Here is an 18,474-nt window from a genome sequence, read left to right as displayed (position 1 = left end):
AATCTGTCATGCAATGCGTTCATACTCTTAGGTTTTTTCGGTAAAGTCACGTAGGTAAAAAAGAAATAATAATAAATAATAGAAAAAATTATAGAAATAAAAGAATAATAGGTCTTGATACAGCAATTGTGCTGTGGCGGTTCCACCTGAAGACGGGAGCTTGTGTTGCCTCCGAAACGCCGTGATTTATAATTGTATTTATATTATTTTTCTATTATTTTTTCTATTATTTATTTTTTACCTACGTGACTTTACCGAAAAAACCGAAGAGTATGAATTCTTGCAGTCACGAGATTTTTGCACACAGCGTTGGTGTACGGTGTTTTTTCTGCAATATTTTTGCTGTCTTTTCTTGAATTTTCTGTTTGCACTTAGTCACATATTCACTTTAAGATTTTTCGATTTAAAGCTTTCGTGACTGCAGGGATTCATCTTCTTGGTTCTTTCGGTAAAGTCACGTAGAAGGGAAGTAATAAAATAATAAAAATAAAACATAACAATTGTTTTATTATGTTTTATTTTTATTATTTTATTACTTCCCTTCTACGTGACTTTACCGAAAGAACCAAGAAGATGAATCACTTTAAGATGTTTTTTGTTCATGTTTTAGTTTTTTGTTTGTTGCGGTTGCACCCGATTCAAGAGCTGAATGGCTCACAGGGCTATACCTAATACATGAACTTGAACTTGAAATCTGTCATGCAATGCGTTGCACGACCGCAGCCGTTCTACGTCATCGCTCACTTAATATTCATATTCCTTAGCCACGCCCTCTCCGTGACGTCACGTCAACACTCCGGCTCTCGCTGCCGGGGCTAATGCAGTTACTATTACTTATACTTGGCAGCGCTTCAACATACTTTATTTTAAATCTTTACTTACAATTGTTGCTAATTCCGCTCGTCTGCGACGCCACGACAGACTTTAGTGGTCGTTGAGCGGCGTTGAGTCGACGCCGACTATCGACCGGAACACCCCCTGTGCGCCGCGGCTGCAGCCCCCCGAGCATGGCCGGATCCGGTGGCTAGGAAAGACGTAAGGCTTCACCGTGTCCTAGGCCGCAATCGCGGTCAATTTTAGAAAAGGTTTTTTTTTTAAGTGTTTAATTTAAATGCACGGATAGAGTTGATTTAATAATGCATGATACGTGTTTCTGTCTTTGATTCTTTATATATGTGTTCGATTCTAGGAAAACGTTGAATAAACTTAATATATTAATTATGGACAACATTGAATGACTTATACGTTCAAAAGTAGAACATGTAAGGAATCAAACATAGCAATACATATAATGCCACATTGTAATACTGTTATTAACGTATTATGTGTACAGCTGCAGTGTTGGTAGTACAGCCGGTGAGTTTATTTTTAAGACTCACTTGAACAATGTCCCTTTAAACTTCGACAAGGTCCATTTAAAAACATTCAAATGTGTTGATGGAAATTTCTAACAGTTTTGAAAGTATGAAATGCTCAATTCCGTATGAGATAGACTGTAACTGTATATGTTATTGCATTACTGTTGGCTGTAAAGTGTGGCATTTCCTACCATCGTAATGTGGCATTTTCTCCACTTGGTCAGGGCAATGAACACGAGATGGATGTGGCCCACACTAGTTTGAGTGAGAAATCACTGATATTTAACTATAACTGGAGCTTTTGAAGTATTATTAACATAAATGTATATGGTGCAGTATGGAAATAATACAAAAAACAACTTTCAATTAGGTTTAGTTTGTCAGATTAATTAGCTTCAAAACCCCAGAAAAAATTCATTGCGAAGGGAAAGCGTGTTTCCACACTTTTGCATCGTTTTATCACTGAATAATGCATAGTTTACAACAGCCGTCATTCATCGCCAAATGTTCAAGACTAGGTTCGCTTTGGGGCCATTCGGAGTGGCAAAGGCTCCCTGACAGGAGGTCGCTGGCCAAACTCACATCTGGCTGTTGTGATTGCCAAGATGCATCACCCTGAACTCTACACTCGTAAATACATACATCATATGCACACATGTTCGTGCATCTAAACTGATAGCAGTAGCCAACTTAACGTCGTGCGCACGTGATTGTGTTTGGGTGCCCATCATGTCAGTCAAAGCCACCAAACGCAATGCCCCATCGTCTGAGGTTGTGGTGCCACGGCTGTGGTGAGGGACAGCTCATGGACGATGGTGGGCAGCTGTCTGACCGTGTGTCGTCATTGTATTTTTGGCGACTGGAACCTGTGACTGTTGATTAGTGCCAGGGCAAGGTCAGCCCCAAGCCTGTGATCAAGGTTGAGGTGCTCGTGGTGGTGCATATCGTAGCAGTAGTAGTGGTTGGTAGTGGTGGTCATACTGTTCCTGATATTGGGGGTGGAAATAGTGGTGATGTTGGTGAACAGAGCTTGGATAAATTACAATTGTAATTGTGCCATTCGCAATTCATTGGAATCACAGTGTAATTTCAACTAGCATTGCTGCTGTAAAAGTAATTATAATTGCTATCTAACCTTGCTGCTGTAATAATTATGATTATTACAGCAGCAAGGTTAGATAATTACAATTGGCCGTTGATCTTGTGGTGAAGATAGAGTTGATGGTGGTGGTGGTGACGTTTGTGTTGGTCATGGCCATCGAGGTTATGATGATGCTTTTTGTGGTGTGTAGTAGTAGTAGTGATGGTGTTGTTGGTGGTGGCTGTGGCTATGGTCGTGACAGTAATAGTAATGGTGATGATAGTGGTGTTTGAAATTGCCCATAATATAATTTAAATGGAGGAGTAATGCCCTACCACCTGTTTAGGAATTTTCAAGGTGACTATGAAATACCGTTTAACAATATGACAGGGGGCATTGTTAGCATCATGCTATAAGATGTACTGGATTGGTAGGATTTTATTGCAAAGCTGTATTCTTTGCAAATCACTGTGTGACCATATGTACTAACATTACCCTGTTTAGTTTGCTGACATAATGTGACCTTTGCATTCCCTCATCCAACAACAATCTGCTGAAAAGACTCGTGCAGTAAGGTCACCCTGAATTGTTGCTTTAATGACATCAACGTTTTCCTTTTAATACATCGTCAACATAGACAATTGTGAATCAATTCCATATTTATATTGATGGGCAACTTCGCATCTTTTTTAGTTGCATATTGCATCCAGGTGTTTAGCAGTTTATTTTATGGAAGTTCCACACCTTTGGTGCTTAGGTGTCATTTGTGTAAACTATTTTCAGCAGTTGTTCCTTTTTCTGATCGATCTAGTTTTGAGTTTTTTTAAATATATTTTGAAAGGTGAAATTTAACAGTGTTTTTTTAACATCCACAACACTTTTTTATTGTAATTGATAGTTGAAAAGTTTTATGCTGGATATCATTTGTGTAAAATACGATGTCTGTGAAATTGTATTAAACAACAACAGTGATGTCTTTTATTCAGAATGACTTAAGTCTCTTTACATCGGTTCTACATTGAGATTCAGGATAGTCTTGCATTGGGATGTTTTTACGTTTCCTTATAAAGTAGTGTTTTCATATGGGAGGGTACGGGAGTCCTTGGAGAATACCCTTGCATACAAGGGGATAGATGTTTTCACAGACACTTTGCCACCTTGCAGTCAACACTGAATCGCTGCCCCATTTCGTGTCTTCCTTACTGTGCAGGGTCAGTACCATGCTGAGAGTAATTTGGAGTTCCACGTGATTTCATTGCCAGCAACTTCGAGGAAGGACCCCAACCATGGTGAGTGAATGACATGCTCTGCATTCATGGTTAGGTAATGTTTGCTTCTATGCAAATCAATCTGTATTTGGACATGCTAATGACTCGTGTAAGTGATGAGTATAACACGTCTTTCAGTGTAATGTTATGTAACGAAATGCAAAACTATTGCTGACTCACATTTCACGGTATGTTTGCTGACCTATTGGCAAGACATCTGGTTTCACATTTGCTGCAAATAAAAGGTCAAGTAAAGGTGTGCCGAACACAAACGCTTATTCCACAATAAGTGTACTACTTCATGAATGTGAGAGGACATTTATAGGCCACTGAAATATTGTAAAGTCTCGTAAATATCCAAGTTTGGGCCCTTACAGATGTTCTATCTCTTGCAATAATTATTTGGATACCTGTATTTGGATGATGTTTGGACGAGATTGTAATATACGTAATGACAAACTTTTTTAATTTAGCCGTGGCTAACTTTCACATCTTCTTGGTTCTTTCGGTAAAGTCACGTAGAAGGAAAATAATAAAATAATAAAAATAAAACATAATAAAATAATTCTCATGACGTTTCGGCTTGCGTTGTGGCCGAAACGTCGTGAGAATTATTTTATTATGTTTTATTTTTATTATTTTATTATTTTCCTTCTACGTGACTTTACCGAAAGAACCAAGAAGATGAATCCCTGCAGCCACGAAAGCTTTAAATCGAAATTTAACTTTCACATGTTGAATTGTTTTGACATGATTGATGCTAATAGGCCAACTTGTGTGAATGGCATATGCTCTTAACTTGCTTTCGTCATTGCCCACATAAGTTATTGGCATCACAACTACCATCGTGTTCATCACAGGCACCAGCACCATCACCTCAATATTTTGACCCACTCTTTGCTGTAGGTCAACCCTTGCTTGGTCTACTCTTCACTCTGGATGTACTCTATATCCTCACTTTGCTCAATCACAATCGATCTGTGAATTAAAACGCCCAAGTGTGCGCATGTTTATGCCCGCAGTGTGAGCGTTTACGCAATAGATATTGGCTATACTGATATAATATAGTTATTTATTTATCTTGAAAAGTCTCAATGAGTCTGAAGTATCTTCTTCAGGTGGGGCATGCATTTCAATATTTGTACCAGTAGCCGGTTCTATAATGAAATTAAATAAATTATTTCACGCGTTAAGCCGGAAATAAACCCAGCACCTCTTCGCTGTCTTGTTTGTGGTAGGATATAAACTGTCAGCTCTGTGCAAATTGGCTCAGCGGTGAGTGCACTGACCACGAAAAGCCACCCGGGCTAACCAGGGACATCTGACAAAAACGCAATGAAACTTTTATAGTGGAAACAACTGCTGAATGTTTGTAGCCTCCAACTTTATTGCAATACATATAAAACAGATTCCAGTCACAATTTTAAAATGTGTAAAGAGCTTTTTTTTAAAAAAAATGGCCATTGTGAATGTCCCTTAAGGTGCGAGCCATAAACCATGTTGGACGCAGCTGCGATTAATGGGCTGCTGGGGGTTTAATTGTGTTATTAAATGCTCTCGCGGTGCAGTAAAGCACTGGTGGTTCGTTGCGTGGTATTTCTTTAGAGACAGACCTAAAGGTCACATTTAGCTCAAGATTTAAACCATTCGAGTGAAAACTATGCCAACTCCTTAAGCATCGGGGATGGTGGGATCCCTTCATAAACATCTTTCCATCTTGCGCTTTGTCTCTCTATCTAAGTGCAACGAACCCTACGCTCGTCGGTCTGTGTACATGTAAACATCCAGCCATCATTATAGCTTTCCTCATTATAAATATTTCATCCACAGAAATTGTACGTTTAAACAGTGAGTATGGAACGAGTAGTTCTTTTTTAAGTGCCAACGGATGTTAGCGTATAAATCCCAAGCAGCGTGCAAAGTTGACGTTGTTTATGTTGAAGCACATTGTTGCTGTATACACACTGGCAAGGCACCCACTTTTTGAAGACCGTAGCTTGGCACTGCGCAATTATGAGCAGCCCGGTAATTCTGTGCTGGCCTTTTTCCAATGCAAACCCCAGAAAGGTTGCTTATCGACTGCGTTGATATTGAAGTGAATGAAGAGGAGCAGGAACTTTGAGATGCTGAACAGTATTTCAGACAGACACGACTCTTTAAGTAATTTTTCCCCCTTTTGCTAAGATGCTGCCGCCCTCATCCTTTACTCCCGGTTCTCGTGCGGCTGCTCATCTGGAAACCTTTTATGGTCGTGTTGAGTGTGGGTTACGCTGTGGAAGTTGAGTGGTGGGGGGAGGAGAGATTATGGTTGCCAAGCCATTGAGCTTGTGTTAAGAATCAGTACCAAGGCAGTGAAAGTGGATAAACAGGGCCATACTCACGCCATCGTTCCATAAAGCCACGCAGTGCTAACACTCAACAAGCGTGGTTTTTTATACTTCCATTTGTTTGCACATTTTTTACTTAGTTAACTTGTCTTTCTTTCTGCATTTTCCCCCCAGGTTTTACTTGCCATAGAGATGTGTTCACTTACTGGGTTCTCACCTGGTTTATGCACATGTATTTTTTGTATTATATAGCTTTCGGTAAGGTCGCACACATACTGGAGTGTCAAAGGATATTTTCTGTTGTAGGCGGTAGTGATGTTGATGGAGATGCACTGGAGATGTATGTAATTATAAAAGCATACATGATGTTGACGATGATGTTGACTACGGTGATGACGATGGTGAAGACAATTAAAAATAATAAGATCAGTGATAGGGGACAGCAGTGACACAGCGGTTAGTTAAGAGTGAGCTATAAACCCAGTGACCTTTGGCCATGGCTAACATCAGTGGCGGTAGAAATCTCAACCAGTCCCGGGTTCCCACTCGAACCTTTACCAACCTGCACTCACCAGGTTTGCAAAGTGTAGTTAAATAATTCCCATGACTGACATGGCATGGGGAGGTCTTAATCAAGCAGTGAATTGACAAAGCTGTAGATGTATCGGTCGGAACAAAACAAGCCAAATATTACACACAGCACAGACATAACAGATTTTGCAAATGAAATGGTGGGATTGACAAAAGAGTAACAAAATAACATAACAATGATGATCCCGACTTAAAGCTTTCGTGACTGCAGGGATTCATCTTCTTGGTTCTTTCGGTAAAGTCACGTAGAAGGGAAATAATAAAATAATAAGAATAAAACATAATAAAATACAATTCTCACGACGTTTCGGCCACAACGCAAGCAGCCGTCCTGCTGCCTGCATTGTGGCCGAAACGTCGTGAGAATTATTTTATTATGTTGAATTTTTATTATTTTATTATTTCCCTTCTACGTGACTTTACCGAAAGAACCAAGAAAATGATGATCCCCTTCACACTTCCCCATCTTTCCTCTGCGTCCCCCCCCCCCCCCCCCCGCATCTGGTGTCTCGCGCAGCGTCGTCGCAGCGGGGCCTCTCCGCCGCCTCCCTCGGGCCATGCCCACTGCCTGAGCTGTGTGAGCTCACGCTGCCGCGCCACGCCCGAGGCGCGCGTGTGCTGCGCGCAGGTGGGCTGCCCGTGCGCATGCGGCGCCCGCTACCACGCGTGCAAGGGCGACGAGCACGCGCTGCTGTGCCCGCTGGAGCGCGTGCCCTGCATCAACCGCGACTTCGGTTGCCCCTTCTCCATGCAGCGGTGCAGGCTGGGTCAGCACCTGCAGGTGGGCGTGGCTCGCTCGTGTGTGCTGGGTTGCTCGTTCGTTCACTTGCTCGGCCGCTACCGTGTTCACTTGCTCACTCACTAGTCGCCCACTCACTCATACACAGTCTCTCTAACTCACTAAATCACTCGCTCGCTCACACACTCTCAAATTCGTTTTCTCCGTCACCCTTTCACTCACTCACCAACTCGCTGGCTCTATCATTGTATGTATGTTGAACTACTTTTGCACTGGAAATAGCCAACCGTGCTAACTTATTCCTTTACTTTCCTGTCGTGCAATCACAATCTCTCTCACTCACATGCTCGCTTGTTTACTCTATTGCTCATACGCTTGCTCACTCAGCCATTCACTCACCCTTTTACTCACACTTTCACTCACTTACTCCCTCACTCACTCTTACCCATCCTTCATGGTTGTATTGATTTAAATGGAAGTATAATTGTCCCTGACCCACTGCTACTCCCTATGTCACAGACATGCCCTGCCAGCGTGGTATGCTGCAGCATGGAATGGAACCGCTGGCCCATCAGCTACACGGACCGCAAGCTGTTTGAGCAGCTGTGTCGCCACGGAGACCCTGACAAGCAGCTGGACCTCGCCGTGGCTCAGCGCGACCAGAGGCTGCTGTTGCAGACTCTTCAGGGTGCGCGGCTCTTCCCAGAGCTCATGCCAGAGTCACCAGTGAGTTCTGAGTGATGATGATGATCGTTATCGAGGTGGTAAGGTGATGATGATAAAAATGATCACGGTTGTGGTAACGATGGTGATTATGTTAATGATGGTAATAATGATCATAATGATATTAACACTGCAAATTACTTTGGAAATTATTACGATGACACTAAAAAAGTATGATGGTGATGATGATGATTTCTGCCATCACAGATAATGCCTTGCCCCACCGCTGATGCTGCGTGTCCTACTCCTCCGGCTGGAAGTAAGGGTCATCTCGAGAAGGACCTCCAGGACTTGTACAGAGCCACCATGGAGACCACCAAGTGCCTGGAGGCCGCACTTGACCTTCTCAACAATGGCACGGACCATGCGACGGGAGGCCGTGGCTGTCCTGCGTCCCGGGACACAGAGGACACTGGTGACACGGACGAGGTCGTGAGAGCCATCGTGGACACATTTGACGCTGCCCTGTTCAGCAAGGAACGGTCGCAGCAGCGTGCCACCGCCAAGGCGGAGGCTTCCGTGGCGGGTTCGGGCAGCACCATGGGGGGCCCCGCGGAGGACGGGCCGGTGCTGCCCCCTCCGCACAACGGCGTGACGGGGCCAGACGGCGGTGCCGCCGCGTCGCTCCCGCTAGCGGGAGGCTCCGACGGCACGGACTCAACTTCGTGCCAGGTGGGTGCGGAGAGGTGGCGTATCGCCAGCGCAGTGTGCAGCGCTTGATATTGCATGTGGACATTATTTAGTGTGTGCTAGTACAGCTTGAAAAGTGCGCAGCGTTTGGTGGTGCAGTGCGCGTTGTTTTTTTAGTGCAGCACGCAAGCTACGCGGCATTTTCTGCCGTTGTGCAACGTTTGATCTTGTGTGAACACTTTGGAGCGGGAGCGACGAGGTGGGTCCATACCGACAGCAAATTTTCCATCCTCTCTCTGCCAGAGCCAGCAGGGCAGCATGCTCATCCACTTTGGACAACGAGCGGCGTGCACGCCACGCGAACAAGACTTCGTCTACGGCTGCCTGGAGCCGCAGGCGATCACCACTGTCAGCACTTTCAAGGTATGTTCCTCCGATGTTGACGATGCATGTGACTGGCAGTGGCGTAACTATCTAATGTACGGGCCGTGCGGCTGTACCTGGGGCCTATGGGCCGGAGTGGCCCAGGTGCCAGGCTACAAAGAGAGGGGGCGAACTTGGGAGGGGGGGGGGGACACATTTCATTCCTTGCACCAGGGCCCATGCCGACCACCGGCCATGAGTACTAGTCCTGCCGCTGACTCTAATCCTATCCCAACACGACCTCCAGTACTGCAGTCGGGCCTCTTTCAAATTTTTCATTTGCTTTTCACTTTTTCATGCCCTTGGACAGTGCTGTTGACACCTCCGAAGCAGAATCTTTATTTATCCCGGAGAAATCCGATGAAGCTAGGAAGCTCTTTTTCACACATGCCCACCTAAAACTAAAACATTTTTTTTATTTGACCAGGTAAGGCCCACTGAGCTCTTTTTTAGAAGCCACCTGGCCACAAATGATAGCTCAACGAAGTGACTTGGCATGTGGAAATGTATAGCAGCCAAATAACTCTGAACCTGACCGTGACGACCCCGTACTCCGCCCCCAGGTGCCGACGTCGTTCCGGGGCTACAAGTCGCGCTTGAGCGATGCCATGCAGTTCCGGCGCAGCCGTGAGGACCGAGCCGTGGATACAAGCGACCTGGACTCGGGCGTGGACGAGGAGGGGGAGCACTCGAGCCTGGGCCGCATGGACGTGCTCACGGCTGCCTTCATGTATTGCCTGGAGGGGGAGGCGCGGCCAGGCACAGGCATCTCCGACATGCGGTGTGAAAGCGGGGGGGGCATTGCACAGTGATGAGTTAGAGGGCAGGGTGGAGCACGGGGTGTAGGCATTGACAACATCTGGCAGGCCAGTTGCACTGTGGGTTAACATTAACACCACTGGCGGAGCCAGTAGGGGGGGGGGTGGGGTGGCACGTGTCCCCGCAATGATCCGATCGAAATCCATAATTTCGATCGGATCATTGGGGTTTATTAGTAATAAATCGGAATTTTGCGACCCCCACTGCCACTGTGTAGCATATTATTACGTGCCAGGGACTCTGGGATGATAGGACAATAGTCTGAGTCCATAATTGGCAATAAGTAACGGCAAAGCAGTTATAAGTGACTCATAATTATGCGCAGTTGCGTAAACAGTACACGACTTCCCCGAAGGCATTCACCTTTTGCGAGCGTGATGCCGATCACACAACGCGGTTCGAATTCGACCCTCGATCGATGGCTGCGCCATCGCCGCACACGTGTCGAATAAAAAGCAAGGCACAAGTCCTTACTTACTACCAACTCCTATCATTTTTCATTGCTGGAGGGGTTGCCCCCCCCCCCCTACCTGAAAATGTTGGCTCCGCCATAGATTAGTATTGGGGTAGACACTGTGGCGTAGCGGTATAAAACAGGGTGAGGGGTAAATACTACAAGGGCAGGGCAAAGTATTACGAAACGGATAGCCACTACATTATGGTTAGAGGAGGATATACATGGCAGGGCATATTCATTATCGGGTAGGTGATATGGAAAGACATTAGGTGTAAGGATACATATGACAGGGAACATAAAGGGCCTACGGTAGCCATAGATACTAAGGGTGGGATTAGGTACGTGCAGTAGGAATGTATACAGGGCCATGGTAATGGCGTGCCAATTCAAAGTGAGGACAGACCAATGCACTACAGCAGTGGTTCTCAGGCTTTTTTTGGCTACCGTACCCCCTGTTAAATTTTGTTTCAACCGAAGTACCCCCCCTTGCTTGACCCAACATGGGTCTGAGAAACAATTATATGAATAAAGAACATCAGTATTTTAACCAATTGTCCATTTTGTCAGGTACCATCCTAACGAGCTCGTAATTGCAAGCGAGTTAAAAAAATTCAACGGGCGCTCTGCATGCGTGACGTCATTAGTTCGTGCTCGCTGGTTGCTCTTGGAAACCACATTGTTTACAATCAGTGAGTTTAGAAAGGTCTTTTATATCTTTCTAGGTTACAATATGTATTTTTTACCATAATTATTTTCAATTGGCAGATTCATACATGATTATTCACCGATGACTTTCATGCATGATATCATTACACATTTATCAATCACGTACCCACGGTTGAGAACCACTACACTACAGGGTATAGGGCTAGGAACTCCATACTTAGGTCTGGGTAGACAATGCAATGCTGGGCAATGCACATCGGGATGGGACAAAGGAACATTGGGGCAGTGCAAGGCTGCCTCGGCCTACACACCCGGGCAGAACGGGTGGGTACTCGTGTGCGTACGGCACCTAGCCGACAACCTCGAGCTTTACCCCCGCTTGCCGGAGGTGTCGTTTAGATTTTTCATTGACGGCTTTAGTTCTGCTTGCCTCATCAGCAGCACTGGAGATGGATACCACGTCGATGTGGGCACGCAGACTTTCGTCTTCCCCACGCTCCTGGCCTCCAAGGACTTCCTTGCGAACCTTGCCTCTGACACGGGATTTCTCCGGAAGGAGGAGCTCGCTGTATCACCACTGCCACAGGTGTGTGGAAGCTGCATCGCAAGGGGAGGGGGGGAGGGGTGTGTGAGAAATTTGATAACAGCTCAAAGACAACAAATGCACACTTATATGTGTTTGGAGCCAAGTGTCATTGTGAGCATCATCAAAAGGACTGTAATCATATGCAGAAGCCACATGATCGTCTTCGTTGTTATCAACGTCACCACTGTTAGGGCTGTCATTCTCATTATCATCATCAACTTAACCATTTCACATTGTGTTATCCCTTGTTGCTAAACTAATGCATCCCTATTAAGCGTTCGAAATTGGTGGGGCGAATTTTCAAAACTGACCTAGTTGGCTGCCTTTTTAAAAATTTATATACAAAGGCCCACAAGGTGACTAAATGTTTACATGTGAGTGTTTACATGTGTGGGAAGCAGTGGCCAGTCATCCCTTAAATATGAGAACCTGGTTCGGTGTGTAAACATCATTACTGGCTAGACAACAGAGACTTTGCCTTTTCCTGAACACATGACCTTTTCGCCATTCCAGTTTTGATGGAAATTTCGCCAGGGGTATATATATACACTAGCATAAGTACCCGGCGTTGCCCGGGTGAAAAATATATTTCTTAATAACCTTACATATATACACAGATGGGCTGCTACCCCTGTCCCCCCCCCCCCAGCCACGATCTCCTCGGCCGCTGTGCAGTAAGATGTACGGCCTATAGTGTGGTGGGGTGTCGAGGCCTAGTACCGTGCAGAGCCTGCGGCCTCGCCTAAATTGCCCACCCGGCTGAGGCTGGGTACCGGGGCCGTTACCCCCCCCCCCCCGCGCTACAATAATACTGTCTAATCGCTATAATTTTATTATCTACCGACCCTATAATAGTAATTGCACACATTGGGGTGGGGGGGGGAGTGAAGAGGACGTGAAACTTTGATGAATTTACGTCAGAGTCGCATGTGAATGCGTGCGCATATTTTTAACGGGAATTAAAAATGGCGTCCATCCCGCAGCGAATGCGTCGCTACCCGTTGCCAGGGGCAACCGCCGGACCAATCGTGTCTCGCAAATCCCTCACATTTCGTCCAATGAAACTGCGTATGGTCCGGCGACACACAGACAGACAGACAGATTTGCGATTTTATATATATAGATTCTAAAACTTTTTGTTAATGAGAAACGCATCGGAAAAGAAGAGGCAGAAACTCATCGGAAAGAAAAGGCAACGGTAGTCATTGGTGGCTAAACTAAACCCATGATTCCGCACAAGAAAGGAATGGCTATACAGTTATCTTTCGCTGCTGCTAAAATATTTTGGCCTCGATTTTGACCCTCATGAGTTGGTGGTATAATACAGGGCTATCGGCATTGTACGCACCTTGTGGTGATGTCACGTGACGTGTAAAGCTTCATGGGGGGACCAATTGTATGTTTACAATCGCACCTTTTTTTTCTGTTTCTAAATCACCTTTCACGTATGTAATAACTCCTATTTGTTGTCAACCTGCGCTCACCTTTTTTGAAATCCGATTTAGTGTCTCCTGATTTTACAGAAAGTGTAAGAATCTGTTGATTGCTAACACAGAGGAGTGAGCAGAGGCTCAAAACGTAGGTGGAAACATTGGCGGTGGAAAGGGCACTCTGAAACAGCTTGGGGAGGGAATCTGGTAAATATTAGAAGTGAAAAAAACAACACAAATTTAAGAGGAGAGCAGGTTGTGGTTTGGGTCACAAGGTATAGGGCGATCTTGCGCAATTGGCTCGTTGGGGGTCGGGCTCATATTTAGTTGGTTCGTGTACTCCACCGTTAAACAGTTTGTCTCTCCCTGTCCCAACCATGGCTAAACATTTCTTTGTGTTGTCTCTGTCCATTGCATGTCTGCCACCACTAGGTTCTGGCGTTGGACCTGGTGCAAGACTGCGTCACCATGTACCACACGAAGCAGCGCTCCGTGTTCACCTTCGTCTGCGGCCAGAGCTTCCGTCGTGACGAGTTCTCGTGGCACTTTCGCAACTCACACGGCGACGTACACTCGGCGCTCAACGGCTGGCTGGAGCAGCGCTGCCCGCTCGCGCACTACGGCTGTTCGCACTCGCAGCGCCGGCTGTGCCCCGTTGCACAGGTGCCACTTCACCGGTTGTGGATTGCCTGCCGCTTGGGTCTCCCTTTGACCGGTGCCTTGAGTAATCGTGGCGGTTCTTTGGGCAAAGGGATGGCAGAGATGGCACGCGCCAGTCTATTAAGGGACGGCTCCACCTCTGAGCTTCTGGGTTTGTAGCTAGGTTTTGGCTGCTTGTGAATGAACTGTGTTCTAAAGTGTCGTGAGTTGATGGTCTGAGCCCAGACCCTGTTTCTTGCTTTAATTAGTGTCAGGGCTGGGGGTCGAGGCATTCGTTTCCTGATTGTGGCGTCATCCAGTCGTGGATTGACAAAAGACCTGTAAAAGTCGATGACAATGTATTTCAGTGTCCTGTCATTGCAGCGGCCAGAGCCAGGTTAGTGTAGTCTGCGTTGTAAAAGCTGTTGTGTTATGCAGGGCTACCGGTTGGTGCACAGCGCGGAGATGGGAGCTCTGGGCGTGAGCATGAGCCAGCCGTCGCCATCACCGTCAGGTGATGCGAACGGCAGCGCTGACCAATTGAGCGCGCTGCCCTTCGAGATCGTGCGCCGCGTGGCCGCTATGCTCGATGGGTTCAGCCTTTGCCAGCTGGCGCTGGTGTCGCGCACGATGCGCGACGTGTGCTCCAGCCTGCTGCACGAGCGCGGCATGGTGGCGCTTGTGTGGGAGCGAACACGGGGGCCCGACGGTCGGGCCTTCTGGAGCACGAAAGCCAAGGCAAGCTGCTCACCGTAATCGTCGTCATCATCATTAGTCGCCTTTGATCAGTAACATCACAGGCTTTATCCGTTGCTGTCATCTCCACCACCACTATCATCGTCTCCACCATCCATCGTTATTATCGGTAACATCTTCACCGTTATCTCCACCATTGCCATGATCACAAAGATAATCTTTCAGCAGCGACCTTTCTCTCACAAAGTTATCTTTATATCCATTGCCATCATTGTTGTTATCGGTCCGGCGTGCAGGCGTGGAGTTTCAGCACGGCGTTCGAGCCTGTGCGGCACTGGGCGTTCGCCGACACGCCCAGCATGTCGGAGCACCTGCGCCACTGCCCCTGCTACACCGTGGAGGTTCGCACCGACGCCGTGCCGCTGCCCTGCATGGGCGGGCCCCGCGAGCACGCGCGCCGAGCCCTGCGCAGGAGCCTGCGCCCCACCGTGTGACGCCGCGGCGTACGCACGAGCAGAGCCGAGATGCGGGACGCGGTGGGGGAGCACGGCCGCTGCGGGCGAAAGCACCCCCCGTCTCGCCGTGTCGGCGTCTGACGGCCACGGTGGGCGCCTGCTGCACCAGCAGCCTGAATATGGGATTGGTGGATCGTGTAGAGATTGGGCTGTCAGGTGCACAAGACAACCACCTGCAGAGCAACGGAGGTGTCTGTAATGCCCCTTTTTCACTCCCACATTCGAGCTAAGCCAGCGTGGGGCCCTCAGAGTACGGGTGGTTTTCCATTTGCTCTCTGCCATGCCGAGCCGCAACCAAACCTTGATACGCCTGCCTCAGAAGACACCTAAAATGTGACTCAAAGCCATGTAGAGGCACCAGGGTCAGGGCTCATGACACGTTCATGGCATGTGATGTCAGCAGTGGGAAAAACAACCTTGGCACCTCCTGAGTTGGGCTGGTTCAGCACGGCTCTGGCGTGGGTTGATGGTACAGTGGATACGAGGTCTATGAGGTGGTGTGGTTAGGAGGTTTCCGAGTTGCCGCTGGAGTTTTGGGATTTATTTTCTCATGCTTTTTGGACTTTCTCCGGGCACTAGTTTTCTACAATAATGCATACGTGCTCATAATTAATATGAGTTGGCAAAAATCCCAAGCGGAAACCTCTTGAAAAGCGTATGCTCTAAAAAATATAAGTGTGACAAGCCAGTCCGGCAAGTGAATGGTTATTTTTAGACTCTTAAGGTCACATTTGAATTAAGCTAAGCACAGCACTTAAAGTGTCGGAGTAACGAAGTGCACATCCCTTTTGCAATTATGGTATTTGTCGCAACACCATAGCTTACAGCATAATGGAATTTGCTCAAATACTTTTATTATTTCTGTAACTATAAAATTCAAAAATAGGAGATATATTGTAATAAGTTAAGCCGCGTGGTTCACAGTGTGCCAAGCTGTTGTGACCATTTCGACAGCTGGGCTGTGGTCTCGCCAAACATTCTCTGACCCACGATGCTCACGTAACGCTGATGCGCGCTGAAGCGAGTAAGTGCGTGTGACTACACGACCCACTTGAAACCCAGCTTCTTGTGCATTCACGTCGAGTGTTACCATTAATATTCCAAAGTTGGCACGCACTTTGTTTAACCTACACCGTCGCTAGTGGTCACGTTTAACAATTTTCAGACCTCTCTGCATACCTAACGGGTGCCTGTATTGTATTGCCTTCCTTGAACTAAGCAATAGATTTTTGTTGTAAATGTCAATTCTCAGCTTCCTATAGAAGCCAACTTATAGACGTTAACATGATGCTGGGGATCACTCTTCTGCACTGCTGATTGCCACAAATGTGTGCGCATATCCATTATTCTGTCGCTTCAGCCAGGCCCAACTCCATCGAGATCTGTCAACAAGACCGGAGCAAAACCGATGCTCAATAAGGTCATGACCACTTCGCTTTCCAGGACTAATCTTACCTAAGCTTCACTTTGTACATGCACAGCCATGTTTTGTCATTCCACTGCTGGACGAAGGCCTCTATAACCGCCTGTGGGTTGTTGGCGTTATCTGAATACGCAAGTCAGCGTGTATTGGTGAAGGTAGGGAGCGTCGAGGTGGGGGCATAGTACAGTACAACAATTGATTTTGCTGCACTGCCCTTTGATGTCCACCATGTATCCCCAAAGCAGCCCAGAGTGGTCACTCATCCCAAGCGCTATGCAGGCTTAACCCATCTGACAAGATGGGGCACCCTTCCGGTTATTTGGTCATCGGCTACATCGCAGATTATGCTTCAGTTCAATTGCCTTTTAATGCCAAGGTTTCCCCCGTTTATGGGTTCCCTAAAGGAATTGAGCCATATTGAGCTTCCCACTCGGTCAGGTTGTGTGTTCTTTTTTCGTCTCACCACCTTTGCGATCACAGCCCGAAGAATAACGTTTATAAACACATCCCGCAATGTTTGCATTGTACATTGTTTACAGCCTCGGAGGAGCATGCGACGCTACTCCGTGTGGTTCATATGGACAGCATTCGTGCCGTGGTGTCTCTGCAGTTAAGCCTGTGCTAATGTAGTCTCGTTTCCCTCCTGGGTAATCGGGGAGCCAAGCATGCACCGTCCTCTAAGAGTAGGACAACAGGCGACCTTTTTCCGACACACGTCTGATGGTCTCATTGTACCCTCAACAATCAAATTACCCTACACCAAATAATTTCCCGGTGTGGCTTCATTTAAAGGTAGGCATGACCCAGTTGACAAATATCTTAAAACACAATGCCCAACACATAAATGCCCACCACTGGAAGAGATTTGGCGAGCATTGCTTCTCATGTGTGGAGCCACACTGATAGTTGTGAAGCCGGTTGCCCTGACATTACACTAACTTTGGTGTCTGCTAGCTCAGTTTGCACAGTTCAGGTGTGCCTTTTTCCACAGCAGTTGGTTCAACACAGATCATAATATATGCAAAACGTGATGCCTCTAACAGCATAGGATCCCGGCATATGATTGTCTCATTGTTCTGCAATCATGGCCACAGTTCTCTTGAATTTGTGGTCTCGAGCGAGGCTGTGTGCATTACACACGCAGTTTGGTGATGTCATGTGGCATGCAAGGCTTAATTTGGAGGACTGATCCTTTGGTCGCCATCACGCATTTGGGTGTTTAAAAATGATCTTTTGCTCGTATCCAGCCTGCACTCACTTTTTTGTCCAACGAGTTTCTCATCGTTGTATAGAGTGTGTTAGAATTCGTTTATTGTCAACGCAGAGGTGTTTGCAGTGCCCGATTAATGCAGGCGGGCACATTTAAGGTGGAGTGTTTTTCAATTGCAGGGCACTGTGAACCACAGCCTTTGAGAGGGGAATTTGAAGGGAGTTGTAAACACCACAAGTGAAAAGAATTACCAAAATGAAAAAAAGGGCAGGTGGTCGTTGGGGTAGGGCTTGTGCCCGGGACTGATTGGCTGAGCTAGGGTCAAGGCTTGTGTGCTCCAGCCCCAGACTCCCACCCTGCCATGGCCAAGTTTGGCCTTTTCACTTTTTGTTCGCTTTTCACTTATGGTGTTTACTGCGTCGCCGCGGCAAAAAGCGGAATGCTTCCCCAAGCTCGGAGCCCATGAGACGTTGGCTGCAGAATGCTGTTCATTACCATCGTTTCACAATAAAGTGTCCTGCATGTGACAATTAAAAGAGTTTCATTTTTTTTTACAGGTATTCTTACTCTTTTAAGACGCTACTTTTAAATAAAATCTGATTTTTACAGGCCATATCTAAAAGATCTTTTCACTCACCAGTGTATCCCAACAGCAGAATGATTGCTTTGCCATGGAGCGACGAGCATAACACTCAAGCAGACAAACAGAGACGACAGAATAACACTGGTCAACAAAAAAAAACTTTTTTTTCTTGCCTGGACTTTTGCAGCTGTTTTAGACTAATTTCAGGGTGCTGATTCCAAATCTGATCTCAGATTTGCTCTATCACATCATTTTTATGCTATCGGCATACCCCATTTTCATTGATTTTACCCGAAATTAACTCTGTCAC

General features: G+C 46.5%; 1 protein-coding gene across 2 annotated transcripts; it reads left to right on the top strand.

Annotated features, from left to right (window-relative positions):
* The first annotated feature begins 749 nt into the window (after nt 1–749).
* Nucleotides 750–18,228, top strand: LOC133352350 (F-box only protein 30-like). 2 transcript variants are annotated; one of them, XM_061567955.1, is made up of 11 exons: nt 750–1,035; nt 3,650–3,728; nt 7,143–7,406; nt 7,884–8,090; nt 8,295–8,759; nt 9,021–9,140; nt 9,704–9,921; nt 11,524–11,668; nt 13,531–13,761; nt 14,176–14,475; nt 14,730–18,228. In XM_061567955.1, exons 2-11 carry the CDS (start codon nt 3,726–3,728, stop codon nt 14,925–14,927), a joined length of 2,151 nt encoding a protein of 716 aa, XP_061423939.1. In that variant the 5' UTR covers nt 750–1,035; nt 3,650–3,725; the 3' UTR covers nt 14,928–18,228. The 2 variants fall into 2 exon arrangements, with proteins under 2 accessions (XP_061423939.1, XP_061423932.1); XM_061567948.1 differs by having other exon boundaries at nt 11,521–11,668.
* Nucleotides 18,229–18,474: the final 246 nt, after the last annotated feature.

Source organism: Lethenteron reissneri, chromosome 5, assembly GCF_015708825.2.
Source record: "Lethenteron reissneri isolate LAM-NWPU_2019-01 chromosome 5, ASM1570882v1, whole genome shotgun sequence".
In the NCBI taxonomy this organism is placed as follows: domain Eukaryota; kingdom Metazoa; phylum Chordata; class Hyperoartia; order Petromyzontiformes; family Petromyzontidae; genus Lethenteron; species Lethenteron reissneri.
This window is presented reverse-complemented; position numbering and strand designations above follow the sequence as displayed.